The 19,636-nt window shown below is 56.9% G+C and overlaps 4 protein-coding genes across 4 annotated transcripts; 2 read left to right on the plus strand and 2 right to left on the minus strand.

Annotated features, from left to right (window-relative positions):
- Window positions 1-501: 501 nt before the first annotated feature.
- Window positions 502-2,548, minus strand: UV8b_08145 (uncharacterized protein; the record flags this gene model as incomplete). Its single annotated transcript, XM_043145642.1, has 9 exons — window positions 502-669; window positions 779-1,008; window positions 1,101-1,143; window positions 1,202-1,460; window positions 1,516-1,665; window positions 1,725-1,732; window positions 1,824-1,993; window positions 2,060-2,099; window positions 2,177-2,548. The coding sequence occupies 9 exons, from the start codon at window positions 2,546-2,548 to the stop codon at window positions 502-504; spliced, it is 1,440 nt and encodes a 479-aa protein (XP_043001577.1).
- A 1,800-nt stretch (window positions 2,549-4,348) lies between these two features.
- UV8b_08146 (uncharacterized protein) lies at window positions 4,349-5,251 on the plus strand (the record flags this gene model as incomplete). The annotated part of the gene is made up of 2 exons (XM_043145643.1): window positions 4,349-4,603; window positions 4,691-5,251. The coding sequence occupies 2 exons, from the start codon at window positions 4,349-4,351 to the stop codon at window positions 5,249-5,251; spliced, it is 816 nt and encodes a 271-aa protein (XP_043001578.1).
- A 1,818-nt stretch (window positions 5,252-7,069) lies between these two features.
- On the plus strand, window positions 7,070-10,078 carry UV8b_08147 (uncharacterized protein; the record flags this gene model as incomplete). Its single annotated transcript, XM_043145644.1, has 3 exons — window positions 7,070-7,207; window positions 7,323-9,878; window positions 9,986-10,078. The coding sequence occupies 3 exons, from the start codon at window positions 7,070-7,072 to the stop codon at window positions 10,076-10,078; spliced, it is 2,787 nt and encodes a 928-aa protein (XP_043001579.1).
- Window positions 10,079-14,374: 4,296 nt separating this feature from the next.
- UV8b_08148 (uncharacterized protein) lies at window positions 14,375-16,399 on the minus strand (the record flags this gene model as incomplete). Its single annotated transcript, XM_043145645.1, has 1 exon — window positions 14,375-16,399. One exon carries the CDS (start codon window positions 16,397-16,399, stop codon window positions 14,375-14,377), a length of 2,025 nt encoding a protein of 674 aa, XP_043001580.1.
- Window positions 16,400-19,636: the final 3,237 nt, after the last annotated feature.

Raw genomic sequence — 19,636 nt, forward strand, 5'->3', positions numbered from 1 at the left:
TTCTGTTCCCGCTTCTTCTTTGTTTCTTTTTTTTTTCTGCTTTTTTGCTTTTTTTCCTTTTACGGCCTGATGCAGGGAAGCATCGTCGAGCTCGTGGAGTCAGGATTTGCGGGTTTCATTCGGAGCATCTTACCTTAAACATGGTAGCGGGGCTGAAAAGTAGAGACAAGGACGGACGGTCCGAATTCATGCGAAGCAAGACATGGAGAATCTTTGTTGTTATTAATAAACCAGGTGTACATTTTATGGGGTGGGCCCGGCAACGCCAATTGATGGATGGATGGCACCGTTGCTACTCGAGACGCAGTGGCGTGGTCTGCGATGCGAAACAATCTCATTCTATTCTATTCGAGCCAGTGACGTGCTATGCTATGCCAAGCGCCTCTAGGTGAACCACAAACCATCCCCCCCCCCCCCCCCACCTCAGACGCCAAACACGAGCCCGGAGTGGAGCAACGACACGTTGGGACGAGAAACCGACTGCGCCCTCGGCCCTGCAGACTAGACAGGGGCGTCCTTCGGCCAAAGCAGCTTCCTGGTCCGCAAGCAGTGAAACATGGTCAAGAAGACGCCCACCCAGACGACAACGAGGACGACCGCCATGGCGGCGCCCAGGATGTGCAGGCTGTTGCTGTGGAAAACATCGGCCATGGCTTCGGTGGCAATGACCTGTTTTGGAGGGACGGCATGTCGGTTAGCTTGGTTGGTTTGCGTCCTTTGTCAACGCCGACGAAGCTCTGGATTGGGGAGGGGGGCGGGTGCGGGCGGGCGGGCGTACCAAGGCCGTGTTTGGAAACACAAACGACCACCATGTCATCTGGAAGGGCAGCTTGTGTCCCGATCGCACGTATTTCCACAGCGAACCGACTGACACCAGGAAGAACCACATGGACAGCCCCCATAGCCAGAGGCCTACCAGCGCCGACACCACTTTGATGACGTCGGCGGTGATGGGCGTCTCGAGGAAGTTGTCGGGCATGACGTGCTTGGCTTGACCGCCTAGCTGTGCTGCGAGCAGGTTGAAGATTTTAGCATTCAGTACAGTAACTCGGGGTTGGATCGGGCTGGGAAAACGGGGTTGGTCGAGTCGGCGCACGCACCTATGCCAGCGGCAGTGAACCCAAAAGGCCCGATGGAGATGAACTTGATGCGCCAGTCAGTTGCTGCCAACAGTAGCCAGAGGGGGGGGAAGGAACCGTACCACACCAGGCCGTTGCATGTCTCTCGGCAGCTTCTGAGTCATGAGGCGGTATATAAAAGCAGCCGAGATCATAAAGGCAATCAAGCAGCCCGTGCCTTGTGTCGCCGTCGCGCAGAGTGCAATGGCTGCCTTGTTTGTGAAGAGCGTGTGGCCAGAGATGTCGGCAGCATCGATGAGATTAGCAGCAAAAGGCGCCGATATCAGCAGCGGATAAGCAGGGAAAACCCACGTGGGAGTCATCATGTGGACTGGAAAGACGCTTCGAGATTGGTTAGTTGCCGGGAAATGCAAAGCTTCGGCTGCAAGTTACGCACAGAGTCGACCAGAGAACCAAGTACAAGCCGGCACTGGCCACGGAACTTGCGCCAATGTAGATCCAAAACGCGATTTCCATGGTCCGCAGAAGCCAGGTGCCGCAGTTTGGGACTCCGTATTCGCAAATATTGATGAGGATAATGGCAATTCTGCGCCTGCGTTAGGGTGAAAGCCAGACATGCATGGATGGCTGTGTGGTTTTGCTTACGACACAAACTATTCACGCAAGTCTTTAGTACTGCACACGGTGGGAAAACAACGCCGGCAACTTTGGGAGTCGGGGAAAAAAAAAAAAGAAAAAACTCACGAATGCTGGAATGAAGAGAGATTCGACTTGATCTGTAAAGGAGTTGACGAAACTACCGGGACGTAGGTAGAAGCGAACAGAGAGCATAATACAGCTTATTAAGAAGAGCGTAAGATTCAAGAGACAAAAGAAAACGCCGAGGCCAAAGACCCAGGGGGGATGATAAGGTACTGTATACGGGATCAGTTGTTGCTTCGAGGCACCGCGCATCAGTACGAGGCGAGGAGACAACTTGCATGAATGAAGCACGTTGGCTATACCACCAGTAGCCATAGTCTACAGAAACCCAATTCTGTCAGCCCAGGCATGAGCCGAGCAGCAAGCCAGCATAAAGGTCGGGTGACAAGTCGCACCATTGTAAAGTAAGTCCATTGGTAGCAAGCAATGCGGTCCTTGAGGGTGACTTGGCCAAGGGAGAGTCGCTTCTCAGCCTTGACCATGACGTCGTTGATGCTGGACTGATTTGACTGAAAATAAGGCCGGTTGAAGGAGACCCTCGGCCGAGGAACCGCAGCGACGGGTGGTTCGGAGGCAAACTTTGTTCCCGGTGCCTGGACGGGGCGCTGAACGGGCGTAGCAAACTGAGCTCGCTGGACACTGGGGGTAGGCGACGGGGCCGAAAAAAAGCATGGCTGGTTCTCCTCGTTGGGAGACTCATATCCGTATACTGGTGAGTTGGATCGAGTGGTGGCGGTGCTCACCACGTGGGAGTCGTGGGCGGCCATGTTGCTGGGTCTAGATCCTCGGGTCGTCTGGCCAGCAGTTTCGAAACAAAGTAGAGAATAACGGGCAGGCTGGGCTCGGCATGGGAAAAAGCCAGGTTGATATACACCAAGTGGGTGAGGAAGACTATGTGATGCAAGACAATAGACCCAACATTGGCAAGAGGCATGATACCGAATGCCTTGTTCGGGACCCGGCAAGCAGTAGGGAGTATCGGCTTGATCGTTTCACGCCCCAGTCAGAAACGTGTCGCAGAAGCATATGTTTCGAGGGCTCGAAGCAAGTCCGGCCGGTGGCACCAAAGGTCGATGGAATAGCCAAAAGGGAGCGGGGTTTCTTTTGTGGAAAAGTTGGGATTGGCCGACAGTTGATGCTAGTCTCGGCGCCCGGCAATGACGGCAAAGGCGAAGTGCTGGCCAAGAAGAAAATCAAAATGCTGCTGCCTAGACGAAGCTGGAAAGGAAGGAAGGGACAGCCCTGCTCGGCAGACTGTTGGTTGTTATTTGCTGGGAGGCAGACGATTGAACAAAATCCGGACCCTTTCGCAGAGAGTCAGCCAGTCCGTCGGCGATCAGGGGGGCGCCCAAGGTGCAAGATGGGGAAAAAGAATAAAAAAAAAAAAAAAGAGCGAAAAATCTAGGTAAGCGGGATAAATGAGTGTCGATGGTCAATGGCAGCCGCTCCGGCGGGAATCAATACACTGCGAATGATATGATGCCGACGACGCATAGGAAGATGCGACAACCAGGAGGCAGGAGGGCTATGCTGGAGGTGATGAGGTCGAGGTCAAGCTTGGGGTTGTGCCAAACCGCAGCAGAGCAGCACGATGCGTCGATCTCGCTACTCCGTACAGGCTGGGCTGCGCTGCGCACTGACACCTGCTGCCAGTTCGTCTCCTATTGGGCCCACCCGCCTCCCCCATCTGCGAGGCACGTTTCGCAACAGCAAGCATATGGCTGCACAAGGCTAGAACTAATGGCGCGACAGCATAACGTTGAAGAATCAAGCTTGCAGAGGCGACATGATCGGCTGTTCATAGGGTTGACTCTTGAAGCTTCCATTTGACGGATACAAAGAACAAGAACCGAACCTGGTACCAATAATGAATGCCAGCAGCTCCGTGGCAGTGGCTGCATCAGGCACCTCGGGGGTACGTACATACCTACCCTTACGTAGGTAGGTAGGTAGGTACATAGGAGGTGCCGAAGGAACCCAAGTAGGCCTATCCGGCGCGGTGGTGTTTTCGCAGTCAGCTGCGCCTTCCCAATGTCGGACAAAAAGGACGACTTTCCTGGCAGGGGCAGGTGCGTCGGCGAAATGCGAAATCGGGTCAAGGAGCGCCGGTCGTGCCTTATTTCTGGTAAGACGTGGCTGGGGCTTCAATATTCCTCCCAGCATGACCTCATACATGCCGACAACGGGGATGGACCGGATCCATGCACGGAGTACTCCAACTCCGTACAATGTAGCATGTATCCAAACCAGCACGTGACGCCTGTGACACCACACGCCTCTTTTGCTTTCAACCGTCCCAGAGCACCATGAGGCCACGCACCCGTTTGTTATCGCCTGTTTGCACTCGGCAGCCCACGCGCGCAAGATTTCGTTGACGATCCCTCCAGGACCGAGCTCTCAGCATCTGGAGCCAGCAAAGGAACCGTTTTTGCTGGCCTTTTCTCCCGCCCGCCGCGACGCTTCGTTTACGGATTCCAGAGCTCCCAGCTTGCATTACCCAAGTCCGTGGCCCCCGAGATGCGTAAACAGTAATACACATCCGTGAACGAGGAGCCTTCCAGTACACCATGACGTTTACAAACGCCCCGGTTACCAGGCTCCTGGTGCTGGGCCTCGTCTCGGCGTCCATCGGCGCCAGCATGCTCGACGTCAAGCATTACTTTTACATCTCCATCGATACCCACCTGTGGAAGTACAGGCAGTTTTGGAGACTGCTCGCCTACCAGCTGTGCTACGCCAACTCGACCGAAGTGCTGTTTGCAGCCATGTCGTTGTATAATCTTCGAGTCGTGGAGCGCATGTGGGGGTCGAGAAAATATGCCGTGCGTGGCCATTGTCCGGGGAGCTCGGCGCGCGGGGGGGAAGGACGGAGGGGGAAGGAAAGAAGTGCTAACAAAGCCTGAAACCAGTCCTTTCTAGTTGTCTCTTCGCTATTCACCGCCCTCATCCCCCCGACGATCATGGCTGTTCTGCGACCTCTGTCGGCCAGCTTTTTCAACTACATGCCCGCGGGCCCGACGCCCATCGTCTTTGCCATCCTGGCGCAATATCACGCCATAGTTCCTCATGTGTATAAATACCGGGTAGCCACGTCTCCCGGTTCGCAAGCAAACGATTCGGCCGGCATCACCTTGTCAGATAAATCGTATCAATACGCCATTGCTTTCCACCTGTCGCTGCTGCAGTGGCCTGGATCCGTGCTTGGCGCCTTTGTCGGTTGGGCCGTGGGCAATGCATGGCGAGGCGGCTTCATGCCGCTATCACTCGTGACATGGCGTCTGCCCGGTTGGATGGTAGGCTTGAGTTCGCACAGGCGAACGGCCGAGTTCGAAGGCCTGCGAAGACGGCTCGAGGGCGAGAACACATCAGCTACTGGAGTGACCTCTGGCATGGAGTCTGAAGGGCAGCAGACGGAAAGGAGGCGGACCATGGGTCAAAAGATAGTGGATCAGTTTCGCGAGGCGTTGTAGCAGATCGTCGGTCGTTGATTTTTTTCTTCTTTTTTCCTTTGAAAAAGACAATATACATTTTCTTGAATAAGCAATGGAGATCTGGTGCTTGACGCCGCACGTGGCACCGGTACCAGACGTTTGCGCTCCAACTGGCAAGCTGCGCAGGTGCCAGGAAGAATTGATGCAAGGTGGCTACCCTATCGGCAGCGAGTGGTAGAGTCAATGCTTATTTCAACCAAACCCACCCACCCCCTCCCCCACAAAAAACAAGAGGCACAATCTAGTGGTCATTGCTCATCAAAGCACGAAGGGGTCAAGGCATCAATACTAACCATCCTGTTGGTGGAGGCGGCGCCTGGAGATGGTTGCGGCTTGTATCCATTCAAGGGATGGACGGCATGTAAGGGAGAGTCGGGTACTGTGTAGGTACCTACCTGTATGTACCTTCCTGCCTCCCGAGGCGGGGTACCTTGGCAGGTACTCCGCTCCAGAAGTCGTTGCTACAGAAGGTAGGTACCTAGTATGTAGCTTACCTCTCTGCGGAATAGTCCCTCCCTGGTGGGGTTGAAGTGACGGCGGCGGTCTCAATGGCTGACTCACTGTGAGAGCTGGCTCGGACTTTCCGAGCATTGTCATGTGAATTTGGGCCGGAATTCTTCAGCTCGCAACAGTTTCCCGCATTCATTGATTGACAGTGCTCCTGCCTTGGTGCCTGAACTCTAAGCTCGAGTGCGTGCAGGGTGCCCAGCCGTTTGTCGCCGTTTGTCGCCGTTTGTCGCCGTTTGTCGCCGTTTGTCGCCGTTTTCCCCTCATTTATCTCCAGCGGCCGCAAGATGCGCAAAAGGCCAACATGCAAGTATGTACCCATGAGCAGTCCGTGCTTGACCTGAACCGGTTGCGCCGACTGGTGCCTTTGCCAGCACAACTTCCCCGGCAACAGCCTCAGCGGCTGCAAGCTGCAAGCTGCAAGGCACATGAGGCAGCCTCATCCCCTAAACTTTAAAGCCCCCAAGCTGCCTGGCCGCTTCTTTCAATGGTAGGCCAAAGCAAGCCCTGTCCAATGAAAGCCGCGAGCCCTGCGCGCGCGGCCCACCTTCCCAGCCGCCTGCCGCCTCCCGGCTATCGTGTCGGTTTCCATGCCCCCAACCTGCGCGCCCCAGGCCCAATCTGGGCATTGAACGGACCAGACTCCAACGGGCGGCCCACTGACCGACCACCACTGACCGACCACCACTGACCGACCACCACTGACCGACCACCACTGACCAAACCACGCAACCGGCAGCTGGCAGGGGTCTTGGTTCGTCTGGCTTAGTCCCTCCATGTCTCCTCTCCTTTTTGGATCCCCCATGCCTCCAGCCTCCAGCCTCCATCCTCCATCCTCCATCCTCCATCCTCCATCCTCCCACCTCCCAGCCAACTGCTTTGCTCCTCTCCCCCTCTTGCTCCTTGCGCCCAGTTTGCTGCTCCTTTTTGGTCGATTTCGATACCCGTCGGCAACATTTTTGGTTAACAACCCCCTGGACGTGGAATTTTGCCATAGCGGACCAACCCGCAGAACGAACGACCTTTTACAATTTGCTCAATTACCTGCTTCCGACTCTACATTCGTTTTCTTTTCTTTTATTTTTTTTTTGGACTTTGACGATCGAGACGCCCATATTCACGATACGGGACTTTGTGGAGACTTGCTGCTTGACCGTCGCTCGTCTGCTGAAGCGTTGGGCGGCCTTTGATCTCTGCTCATTCCCCTTTTCCCCCTCCCATGTGTTGGTGTTTTCGTCGGTGTAAACGGGAGGAGCTCTAGAAGTACGACACAGCAACCACGGGCGGATCATGAACAGCTACCCGACGGGTAGGGCGCCTCACGACTACGGGGTTTCCAGCCTGTCCCCTCCTGCCTCGACCTCTAGCAGCAAGGCAGACAGCGCTGCCATGAATGGATATTCCCAGGATGCGCCGTCGCTTGACCAGGTAAGCAGGCGTCCTCACCTTCCACCTTCGGTCCTTTTTCGCTACCGGCCTCAGCCCTCAATGGGAGCACGGAGCAGCACGGCAAAAGCGATCTTCTTACTTACACGGTTGGCAGACGTTGGGACCGACGTCAACGCCGCGATCGGCGCGGGTCGAGCTGAAAGATCCGATCCAGATTCATCTACTTACGGAAACCGCACTTTCAGACAGCAGAGGCTACGAGATATTGTCGCAGGAGGAAGTGGATGAGCTCAAGAAGCAGGAGGCCCTACTCTCACAGCGGGTAGAATCAACGAGATCCAATCTTGCCATCCAATCCAAATATCGCGATGCCTCGGCCTCCATGGCCAGGCTTGGTCAGGGAGCTGCGGACCATGAGCGCATCAAGGAAGCCGAACGCGAGAGGCTTGCGTGCGGGAAAAGGTGCGACGAACTGGCTCAGGAGCTTCTCAGTCTGGAGAAGCGACTCTTGGTCCCCCGCCGGAAAATACTCGAACACACCGCCGCCATCTTGCAATTGACGCATAAGGCTTCCAGGAGGAAGGCACCGCCGCAAAACGGCCAGCTAATCAACGGAGTCCCTGGGAGTCCCGAGAGCCTATATACCTACTCCCACGGCCGGAATAGCCTGGAGCAGGTGGGCGACGACAACTACTACTTTGGCGACCCTTCGGTCTATCAGCTGGACGGGCTGGAGCGGTCACGAAAGAATGCCATTGAGATTCCGCTCAAGTCGCCAATCCGCGAGCAGAACCAACTGCGGGTGGAGCTGGATCGCTTGCGAGAGGAGAACTCGCATCTGCGCAGCCAGACGGACGGCCTGTTGGGGAAGCTTCAGGGCCTCAACATGTCGCTGCGCGACACCATTGTTCGATTTAACCCCGAGGTCAACCGAGGTTACGATGAGCCGCCGCGAGTTACTTTGACCCCGGATGCCACGGTGGCGAATTTACTGGAAAGCCAGGTGGAGTATCTCGAAAGCGGCCTGGTGGCCGTTCAGGCCGAACAGGACTCATATGCTGGCGGCAGCGGCGGCGGCGGCGGCGGCGGCGACGGCGGCAGCCAGCTGGGCGAGCGCATCGAGGCCATCAATCTCCAACTACGGGACCTCCTCATGTCGTCAAATCCCCACTACACGCCCACGATGCTCCCGTCCGACTCCGACGTCGACGGCCAAATGACGTATCTCGAGGACTCGATCCGTTCGATCGACTCGCAACTGGCGCGCATCGGCTCCTCCAGCGCAACCGACGAGACGGGCCCCGTCCTGTCGGGGCTGTGGGACTCGATGCGGAGAGGATTTGCCGAAGCCAAGCAACGCAAGGACGACCGGCGGAGGGCCCGCCTCGAAAAGGGGCTGCCAGAGGATGACGAGGACATGTCTGATTCCGAGGGCTTCGACGCCACGGAGCCCTACTCGTTGGAATCCTTCGCAAACAAGGTGCGATGGATGCAGTCGCAGGCCATCACCTTGCGGGACCAAAAGTACGTCCTCAAGCGGCAGATCAAGCAGCAGCGGGAGCTCAACAACAAGTCGGACGCCGAAAAGGACGAGGAGCTCGCACACAAGCAGGAGGAACTGGAGCAACACCGCCAACTGCTGAGCCGCGCCGACAAGGACGCCGCCGAGGCGCGCAAGATGCTCTCGGAGACGATGGCCGACCTGGAGGAGGCCCGCAAGGCACGGGGCGGGGGGCCGCCCGGCGCGGCTCAGGCGGCGGTGGAGCAGCGAAACGTCAGGATTGCCGAGCTGGAAGGGCGCCTCGAAGCCGCCCAAGACAGCCTGGCAGGTGCCGAGTCTCGGTCCCAGAGCGCGGAGCGCAGGCTGGCCGACGTGGGCGCCCAGGTCGAGTCCCTCGCGCAGGAGAAGCAGACGGCAGTCGAGGCGGCCCGAGGGCTGCAAAAGCAACTGGCAGGCGCGGAAACGAGGTCCAAGGAGGCGGAGAGCACGCTCGCCAAGGTCCATGCTCAGATGGACTCGCTCACGCAGGACAGGAGGGCCGCGGTCGAGGCGGCCCAAGAGCTGAAGAAGCAGCTGGCGGCGGCCGAGTCCAGGTCCAAGGAGACGGAGAGCCAGCTGGCCAAGGTGAATGCGCAAATCGACTCCCTCAGGCAGGACAGGCGGGCGGCAAGCGAGGCGGCCGAGGACTCGAAGCGGGAGCTGGCGGCGCAGACGAAGCAGTTCAAGGTCAAGGAGGACGAGGTGGAGCAGCTAAACATGACGATTGCGGAGCTCAAGACGGAAGTCACCATTGCGAGAGCCGAGCTGGACGGCGCCTACGGATCCCGTGCAGAGCGAGCTGCCGAGGTGGCGGCCATCAAGCAGAGCGCCGAGGTGCTCAAGCTGCAGAACCAGGTGGACAGGCTCAAGAAGGAGCTGGGCGCGACGGTGGAGGAGCTGGAGGGCGTGACCAAGGAGACGATTGGGTCGGAGAAGGAAAAGGCCGACATTGAGGCGCGGCTGGACGAGGCGCTGACGGCCAAGGCGAGGCTGGACGCGGAGCTGCGGCGGGCGCGGGACGAGACGGCCAAGCTGCAGGAGGAGCTGGACGGCGAGCGGCTCCGGGTCCCGGGCGAGGCGTGCCGACCCGGGGCGGGGGCCTCGGTGCTGAGCGAGCGGTTCAGGGCCACGATGAGGGCGGAGAGGAAGAAGTTCCAGGAAGATCTGCGGGTACGTGACAAATCACACAAAGGGGAGCAGGCGGTTTGCCCGGGTGCTTGGGGACTGCCGACTCTGCGTCGTGGGGCGAATGCTAACGTTTTTGTGCGCTTTGGCAGGAGGAACGGCTGCGGTGCCGCCGGGTAGAGGAGGAGCTGGCGCGCCTGAAGCGCGGCCAGGGGGGCAGCAGGGGCATGCTGAGCCCGCGGTGATGAAGACGACGACGACGACGACGACGACGACGGCGACGACGGCGACGACGCGCGCGGCAAACCCGCGTCGCAGGCTGCATCCATCGACTTGCCGCCCGCCGCCCGCCGCCCGCCGCCCGGGCATCCATCCACGACGACGGCCTCGCGCGCCAGCCCGCGGCTGTCGAGGCACGAACGAACGGGCACGCCCAGCTCCGAGCCGCAGGCCCGCCTGCTCGACCCGCGCCGGCGAAGCACAGCCGAGCCGGTCCCTGCATCACGTGCGTGGCCGACTGGCGCAAGCCAAGCCACTCTGCTCGCTCGGGGCAGGGTCCAGCCGCGTCTTTAATCATGCAGCACAGCACGGCAGCATGCGCACGTATGTATCCATATTGATGGGCTGGGAATTCACGACGGAGAGGGCTTGTTGTGCTCATCTTCGCAGCACATGACTATCCGCGGTTTATATTATTCCACGGCCGGTTTATTGTTACTGTGGAGAAACGGGTTTGCAAGTCTCTTGTTATCTTGTCGCTGTGCTCACCCTTCCCAGCACATGACTATCCGCCGTCTGCATCATTCCACGGCCTGTTTATTATTACTGTGGAGAAACGGGTTTGCAAGTCTCTTGTTATCTTGTCGCTGTGCTCACCCTTCCCAGCACATGACTATCCGCGGTTTATATCATTCCACGGCCTGTTTATTGTTACTCTGGAGAAACGGGTTTGCAAGTCTCTTGTCATCTTGTCGCTGTGCTCATCTTCGCAGCACATGACTATCCGCCGTCTGTATCATTCCACGCCCTGACCACCATCACATCCATCATCGGTACGGAGAAACGGGCTTGCAAGTGTCTTTCTTATCCTGTCATTGTGCGTCTTTGTCTTTACCAGCACATCACCACGTATCCACATTCCACGGGTCGGGTTTCGAGAAACAGGGTGGCAGGGGGGGTAAGGTCCTGGGACCGGTTGTTTTCTGGGTTCTTTTTATCCGGGTGTTGCATGTCATGTTGGGTGTTGCATGTCATATTGGGTGTTGCATGCCATCATATTGGTGTTCGTTTTTTATTGGGATTCCCATGTTGTATTGGACTTCCCATGCTCTATTGGGATTCCCCTATTTATATAGCGCCTCCCTCCCGCATCGGATAGCCTGAGCACAGCACACGCACACAATATGTACTTACTGTCTGGTACGTCCGTACTCCCCCGACAGCCAGCGTTGGCCCCGCCCCAACTGCACAGGACCCCTGCGCCCCCAACGCCAGCTGCCAACCTGCCATGCACACCCAAAGGTTCCAGGCTCCCATCCATCCAGGCTCCCATCCAGGCACGGGCAGACACCATTGAACCCCCTTCCCCGAAACCAGTGCGGAGGCAACCAACCACATGCGCGGGCCCCCCTTCCCCCGCCGATTGGCCCCGCGACCCCGCCCCGCCGCGCCCCGCATGCACCGCAAAAGTCTGCCAGCGCCCAAGGGGGAACCTCGCCCCTTGCCGCTGCGCCGGAGTTGACTCGGCCGCCGCGGCAGCCTCGGCGCCACCGGCCCGCACGAGAGGGGGTCGGTTCGACTCGACATGCGGGAGCGTGTACGCGATTGCGTGCGGGGAGCCGGTTATTGCACGTGCATGTGCATGTGCAGCTGGCGGCTGATTGTTGCACGCGGCGGCCGGCCGATCGATACCTGAGCACCGTACGCAGTGGTAGGTAGGTACATAGGTGGGCGCATGTGTCTTTTGCGTGTCCCATTTTGATATATAACGTGCGCGACGTGGCCTCGGGCCTTTTTTCGCCATGTTTAGCACGTGCAGCTGTTTATGTATGGCATGGGTGCGTATTGCACTGCACTGCACGTGGGAGGGCATGCTGCGGCCGCAAAGTCAGCAGCGACTCTGGTAGCTGTCGTCACAAGTTTGAATATATAACATTCATGCTTGATTCAAGAAGGACTGGGCAGTAGAGAATCATGTTCTGGAATGGGACACCCATACTTGACTTGAGGTCAGGGGACAGAGTAGGCCGTCAAGTTATTTGCAGGCTTATCACACGACTAAGGGAGAAAATAAAGCGTCAAGCTGCTTCCCAGGGCTGTATATCGCACGAGTAAGGGATAAAGTAAGGCGTCTAGCTATTTACAGGCTTATCACACAAGTAAAGGATAAAGTAAAGCGTCAAGCTGCTTCCCAGGGCTGTATATCGCACGAGTAAAGGATACAGTAAAGCGCAAGTTATCTCCAGGCTTATCACACAAGTAAAGGATAAAGTAAAGCGTCTAGATATTTCCAGGCTTATCGCACGAGTAATGGATAAAGTAAAGCGTCTAGTTATTTCCAGGCTCATCACACAAGTAAAGGACAAAGTAAAGCGCAAGTCATCTCCAGGCTCATCACACAAGTAAAGGACAAAGTAAAGCGTCTAGTTATTCCAGGTTATCCATCCATCGCACGGGCAATAGATGACGGCCGTCAAGTTACTCCCAAGGCTATATATATCGCACGAGTAGAGCACCACATGAAGCGCAAGTCATCTCCAGGCTTATCGCACGAGCCGAGGACAAAGCAAAGCGTCAAGTTATTTCCAAGGCTGTACATACACATCGCCCGAGCAAGTCGTCACGCCACTCACAGCGGCGGCAGCAGGCAAAAGAGACAAGATCTCCGCGCGTCCCCAACACAAACCTCCACGCGGCCCAAATGTCCAGCTCCTCACCATCCTAACCTAGGTATGTATGCACGTACGTACGTACGTACGTACATACCACGTGTTCCTCCCGACTTCCCACCCGACACCCCCCCGCGGGAACCCCGCCACACGCAAGGCATCCATCCCCACGCCTCGCGGGACAAAGAAAAAGAAAAGAAAAACCCACATCGGGCCCTTCCCCAACAGGTAAAATCAAAACGGTCGGTCGAGGCGGCCGGCCGGGCGTGGCCGGGCGTGGCCAGGGGCGCGCAGTTGCCCGATCTCGGTGACTCATCATGGCGCCCCCCCTCCCCCCTTTTTATATTTCCGGCCAAACGGGCAAAGGGGCGGGACGGCTCGGGGGGAAAAGCTCATCAAGGTGCTTCGGCCACGGGGCGAGACGGCAGCACTGGTTGTTGGGAGGAGGGGGAGTCAGACGCACCCGTGAACCCAAACAGGATGCGAGGGTGGACGAGGAAAAGGAAGACTGGCTGGCCTCGTGTGTTGGCAGTCTTTGGAATCGCCCTGTTGGCAAATCTCTCGAATCGTGTGTTGGCAGTCTTTGGAATCGTGCCTTGGCAATCTCTGCAATCGCCCCGTGGCAGTCACTCCTGTCCACACGCAGCGTAAAAGTTGATATTGGCAATCCGTTCTCTCCTATATACCCGTCTCCCTCCTCCGCCCTCTACATACATCAGAGTGTGGACTCGACTCTCAATCTTATATATAAAAATGCAAAAGTATACTGCTTCGGTCCCAGCCTTGCCCTCCGCCGTATTAGCCTTGTGGTCAGGCAGCCGGGGAGTTCGCCTCCCCCCAAGTCAATCCTCTCTATGAACGCCGTATTGACTGCAAAAACGACATGAACAAGAAGAAAAAAAACAGTGGCAAAACAAGAAAAGTGGCCAATGGCCACGTAACGACCTCCCTGGAGGCTGTGGGAAAAAAAAAATGTGCAGCAAACAAAGACGAGGACAAAGTCAAAGCATATCAAGTCGCCGCGCAAGAAAGCGACCGTCGTGTAAGCGCGAGGAAGCAAAAAAAAAAGCCAATACATTAAGGTTGCGGGTAAGAACGGAGAGAGAGAGAGAGAATGCAGACGCCTCCAAACACAATTGTACCCGCTGTCCGGAAATGGCCCCAGTCTACCTCTTCTGAAAACTCCGTGGCACAGAATCCAAATCGGATCCGTGAATGAAAACTCTGCAAGGCTTTGAAAAAAAACAATGACGTGGTGGTAGAAACAAAGGCAGCGACGGGCCATGCGTGCCTGCATTGGCGGAACTTTGTCCTGACAGGCCGTCGCCTAGTCGCCATCATTGACAACTCGGCTTGGGCGGACATGTCCACAATTAGAAAAGTGCGTATGAGGCCTTCGATGGTGCGTTGCAGTGATAACAGGACAATGCCATGAGTGCGCCCATGGGACAACTGATGTCGAGTAAAACCCAGGCCCGCGTGATAAGGAACCTTGAGACAATAGATGGAAAAGCAGAACTGTATCGCTGCTTGCCGCCACAAAGAAATATAAAAAAAAATGGGAAAAAGTGGAAAGTGGACAAAAAAAATGGCTGGCGAGAGAGGTAGCCGCAACATCTTTTGCTCACCCGGGAGAAACAAAGTCGAGTTGGGTTAGCAGGTGAAATCCACAGCCATGTCGTCGCCGTCGCCTTCGCCTTCGCCGTCACCTAGGTATGCCAGCTGGGCCCATACGCGCCAGTGCAGCACGCCGAGATGGGCCAGTCGGTTAGCCATGTCTTCGATACCTCCCTCCTCTTGGCCATCACGCAGGAACGAGTCAAAGTCTCGGCCAACGTGGCCGTGGCCGTGGCCGCCGCCGCCGCTGCTGCTGCTGGAGACGCGTCCGCCAGTCGCCACCCCAAAGAGTGAGACGCCAGATAGTGACTTGAACTCGCGGACGCGGCTGGAAAGTTCGGCCATCAGTCCGCTGTGAAAAGCCTGCTCTACCTCCCTGTGCATTGCAGAGTCCACCCGGCAGATGTTGTCCATGAGCTTCTCCTCAAAGGTCGGCAGCAGCTCCGACGGAGCTTCCGTGAACCGGAAGATTTGGAGCGCCATCGAAGGGGCCATTGTCTGCCATCGGCTCGCGGGCCGCGTCGACGGAGTGGCAGACTGCAGCAGGGCCACCAGGGAGTTGTAGACATTCTTGGCCTTTATCCGAGCCTCGCTGCTCTCTGGCGCCACGTACAAAGGCATCACCAGAGAGGAGCGTGGAGACGAAGCTGCCGACCCAGACGCGCTGAGAACCAAGCTCGAGGGTCGGGAGCTAGATAGTGGCGTATTAAAGTTGAACTCGGAGCTGGGTATTGTCGCCGTGCTCAGCGTCTCCTCATCCAGTGGTCGGCTGTTCTTGCCCAGCATTCTGAAGCTGTAGCGGGAAACCCGCTCGAGGTCTTCGTACATTCGCATGCAAATGTCCAGGTTGATGGCATCCACCATGTCGGATCGGAGCTTCATGATGCGCTCCTCATCAAACAGAAACGTGCCGGGCACTCGCTTCTCGCCGGACGAGGGCAGGATGAGGCGAGACAGGGCCTCGAAAAACACGCCCATGTCGCCAAAGCTGTACGTGTTGTCGCTCCCGAGCGTGCCCGAGAATCGCCTGTCGGCATCTCGGTACCATTCCTGGGCGCCACTAATGTCCACCTTTCGTGAGTTGATCTTTTTGATGAAGAACTTCTGCTCAAAGTGGATAGTGTCCTCAATGAGCACTGGCCGCAGACATCGTATCTGGTGGTTTGCCACGTCTAGTTTCATGGCCTCCAGGACGCTGAGCAGGCTGCGCATTCCCGTCACCAGCTGATCCAAATCCGAATCTCGATTGCCGTGGCTGAGCTGCGTGTACATGGTATCCACCCAATCATCCCGCATTGGAGCACAGTGCGACTTGAGCACGCGCGAAAGCCACAGCGCAAGCTTTTCCAGGTCGGCCATGCCCTTGTGAAACTGCTGCATCAGAAGGTCTATGTTGAGACCCTCGTCCAGAAACTGGCGATCCCGTTGGGGCACCAGGGTTTGAATAATCTCCTTGACCGCCTTCAAAAGCGTGGGCAAAGTCCACTCGTCGCTTTCGCCGTGCTTGGCGTAGAAGCTCGGTCGATCCGTGATGAACATGGCCAGCTCCTCCTTCATCATCTTCCAAAACTGATTTGCCCTCTCTTGCTTCTTGCGGCCCTTTTCGCCATCGAGGTTTGGTCTGAAGTGCAGCCCCGGGTCAAAGTTGATGTCATGCCTGAGTTTTGGATTGTAAATAATCTTTGACACGTCGAGTTCGCTTAGTGTTGATCTTGTGACTGGCGGTTCCAAGGGCCACGAATGTTGCTGGTGAGAGGCCCGCTTCGCGTGGCGGGTAACGGCCGGTTCGGGAGTTGAGGCTGAAGACGAGGATTCGGTAGAGGGATTCCTTGACAAAGCTGAAGACCCAGGGGTAGATGCTCGCAGATTGCACCGCCGGGGCGACTCTTGTGAGGATGGTTTTGCGGTGCTCGAGCTTTGCGGCTCGTCCTGAGGTGGTGGTTGCATTTGAACATCGGCATCTTGCATTGCTTTGCTGTCGTTGTTGGGGCAGGGTGCTGAGGTGGAGAGACTCCTTCGAGTCCTCTCAACAGGTCCGCCAGCGCCTTGTTCGGGTACCATGTTGAATAATGTTCTCTTCCCGAGATTCCAGAACGTGACGACGAGAGAGTCACCTAGTCTTTTTTGGCGCTGCCTGAAGGATGAAGGGAGGCAGCAGCAAAATGCAAGTCCAAGGTCGACTTTGCTTGACTTTACAGGAGTTGTGAGTCAGCTTCCGTCTTACTGCAGCAGGTATTTAGTCAGACCGTCTTTTTTTTTTTTAAAAAAAAAAAAAAAAACTATGGTGAAGAACGAGAGTCAGAGGGTGAAGAGAAGGAGGAGGAATGGCTGTCAGAATTGATGCAAACAAATAAGAGTGTGAAACAGAGCGCAAGGTCACGAGGCACGGACAGTTGCAGACTCAAGTCGCTCGTTTGAGGGCCGAGCAGCGAGCGTCCAGCTGCCGCACAAAGAGGTCGCTCGAGGCCATGTCAACTCTTACAACACATGCATGGGTTACAGCCCCAGGTGAAGGGAAATCAACAGAGGATGGTTTGTTTGGCTCACATGCAGAGTCGTCGTACCTTTGAGAAGCCAGATTGGCCAGAACAAACAAGGTAGATATGGTCACCTTGAGCACGTATCGGAAGCGATCCTTCGCTGGACGGCTCTCGGAGGCGGTTTCGGGTAGTATCAAAGCGGTTTCGTTCGGTGATCCCGCCGTAACATGTATGCGTGGTCGGTGCAAATCGGCTTTGCTTCTTTTCGTCTTGTTATCTTGCGCCCCCAAGTCTTTCACCGTTGTTGTTTGTTTGCCTAGGGAGGGTCGTGGTTGTGCTGGATATCGCCCACAGAGCAATTGGAAGGGGACGGGGGGGTGGCCGTAAGATTGGGAACAGCGTAAAACCGAAAGAGAGAGAGAGGGAGAGAAAAGAGGCCAATGGCAAGAGAGAGTGTGATACGGCCCGGACAGACTAGAATTGAGGAGGAAGCAATACTTGAGAGAAATGCTTAGGGCAACGGCAACGGCAACGGCAGCAGCAGCAGCAGCAGCAGCAGCAGCAGCACAAAGCATAGGGCAGGAGTGAGGGAGAGAGAAAAAGTAGGAAAGAGGAAAAAAAAAATGAGATCGGATAGGGAGAATGAATGAAGAAAAATAGATTACGGACGGAAGAAGAAAGAGGGAGAGACACAGGAGGTCCTTCCTTGCAGGGAGGACATGGCACTTGGAACCTGGAACATGGAGCATGGTACCGGCTGCAAGTCAAAAAGGAGGGCCGGGACTTTGGCAAGGGACCGGCGAGTGTTCAAAGTCAGATTAGCACTACTCCGTTCTCCGTACAGACACCACAGTGACCACGACCACACCACGATGTGGATGGGGGTAGTAAGCAGGATGGGTTTGGTCTGGTATGACTAGCGCAAGGGCAAGCCGCCACCGACCGGACGAAGCGAGGGATTGCTCACTGCCCAGACATGGGAACTTGCAGATGGGGGTCGGGTCTGGTACGGACGAGACGAAATGGATGGGCCATGGCACTACGGAGTACCGGTGGGTTGGCTGCAGCAGCGCAGGTACCCAAGTGCCCAAGTAGAGTTCAGTTCCCACTGCGTCCGCAGGCTGGCTAGGGCCAACAGGGCAGTCACTGCTACTTTGTGTCCCTCCGTCCCGTCTTTCTTTCCTTCTTTCTTTCTCTTTTTTTTTTAACCTTTCTATTTGAAAGGTTTTTTTTTTTTTTTTTTTTTTTGGCAAAAAGAAGGGAGCGAGGGAGGGAGCCTGGGAGGGAGGGAGGGGGTACGGGCCAGGAGTGCAGGTGCTGTACAGTACAGACGCCGAGTTGGTAGGTAGGGGGCGCCGGGCAGCGCGCAGGTACCGCCACCAAGCCCACGGAGGTATGAGGTACGAGTAATGTGTGGTGTCGGAGGGGGGGTATTGCCGCGATGGGCCATACGACGTCGACGCAAAGCAGTCAATACGTGTCGCAGCCCAACCTGCTGCAGGCGGATTTTGCGTGCCTCTCACCTCACCTCACGTACCCAGGGAACACCCCCCCCCCTCCAACAACCACACCCTCACTGCACCTCTCACTGCTCACTGCCTGCTGCTCACTGCCTGCTGCTCACTGCCTGCTGCTCACTGCCTGCTGCTCACTGCCTGCTGCTCACTGCCTGCTGCTCACGGCCAGCAGGCTGTTTCTCACCGCAAGCAAGCAGCGAATACGTTTGGTCAAGCTGCACCAAGATTCCTGCCCGCTTGCAGGCAGGCAGGCAGAGATGCGCCGCGCAGCTTTTGGCGCTGCCTCCCGTAGGCTGGTCGGCGGCCGGCAGCTTGTCCAGATTCGTCCGTCGGCGGGCTGGCTTCTCCGCGCGTTCGAATTGTGGCACGCGCAGCATGGGGCACGAAGCATACGATGTTGTTGCCTTTACTCGTACACATGTACGTTCCAAGCAACTCGGGGGCTGTGGAATGTGGAATATGTGGAATGTGGAATCGAGAATGGAGAATTGGGCAATGGGGGGGTATGGGGGCATGGGGGGCATGGGGGGGCATGGAGCCACCCCCGAATTTCCAACCACGCTGCGGTGAAGTGGTGACTTGACCGTCTGGAACTCTCATGTGGGCTGCAACGTCGTGGAGTGCGCCTTCCCTGGATTGCTGTGCGCTTGCGCTTGCAGCCAGACGCAAAGCTGGACCGGGCACCACTTTCCACCCAAGCGGATGCCCTCCAAAGTCAGGTGGCGTTACGGCAACTGCGACCGCAGGCAGTGCCCAGCCAGGCACAGGCTGGGGGCAACAACCCCCTGGGACAGCGGACGCCAGGCGCCCTGGGCGGTCAAACCCGCTGGAAGTTGAGAACGTGCAGAGCGGTGTCCACCGCCTCACATGCCCATTGTTATTGTTTTTGGCATGGGACCGTTATGTGGGGGCTTTTGATCTAGGGGCTCAGCTGCATGGAGAGAGCAAGCCGGTAACAGCCACCGGCGCACCGCTCAGGACCCCCCCCCCCCCTTGTTCCAAAGTTGGTGCGTCTTTCAGCAGACGTTGGCCGGAACCAAAGGGCTCGGAGCCTGTGGCTGCTTGTATGAAGACGAGTGCGTCGGCCACACTCGGCGCTCCGTACCCCCCCAAGCTGTTACAACTCCAAAAGCCATGGCTGCGCCGGGCTCTGGGCTTATGCTTTTTTTGGCCAGGCTGCATTCGTGCGCGGTCGAAAGAGTACATGTATCCGTACCTCTCTGGATGAGATGATTGGGCGGTGCGCCCCATCTCCCGTTTTTGTGCGCCCATCTGAATGGCACCTGGTCCCTTCCCGATGC

The sequence above is a fragment of the Ustilaginoidea virens genome, chromosome 7 (genome assembly GCF_000687475.1).
Source record: "Ustilaginoidea virens chromosome 7, complete sequence".
Lineage (NCBI taxonomy): Eukaryota > Fungi > Ascomycota > Sordariomycetes > Hypocreales > Clavicipitaceae > Ustilaginoidea > Ustilaginoidea virens.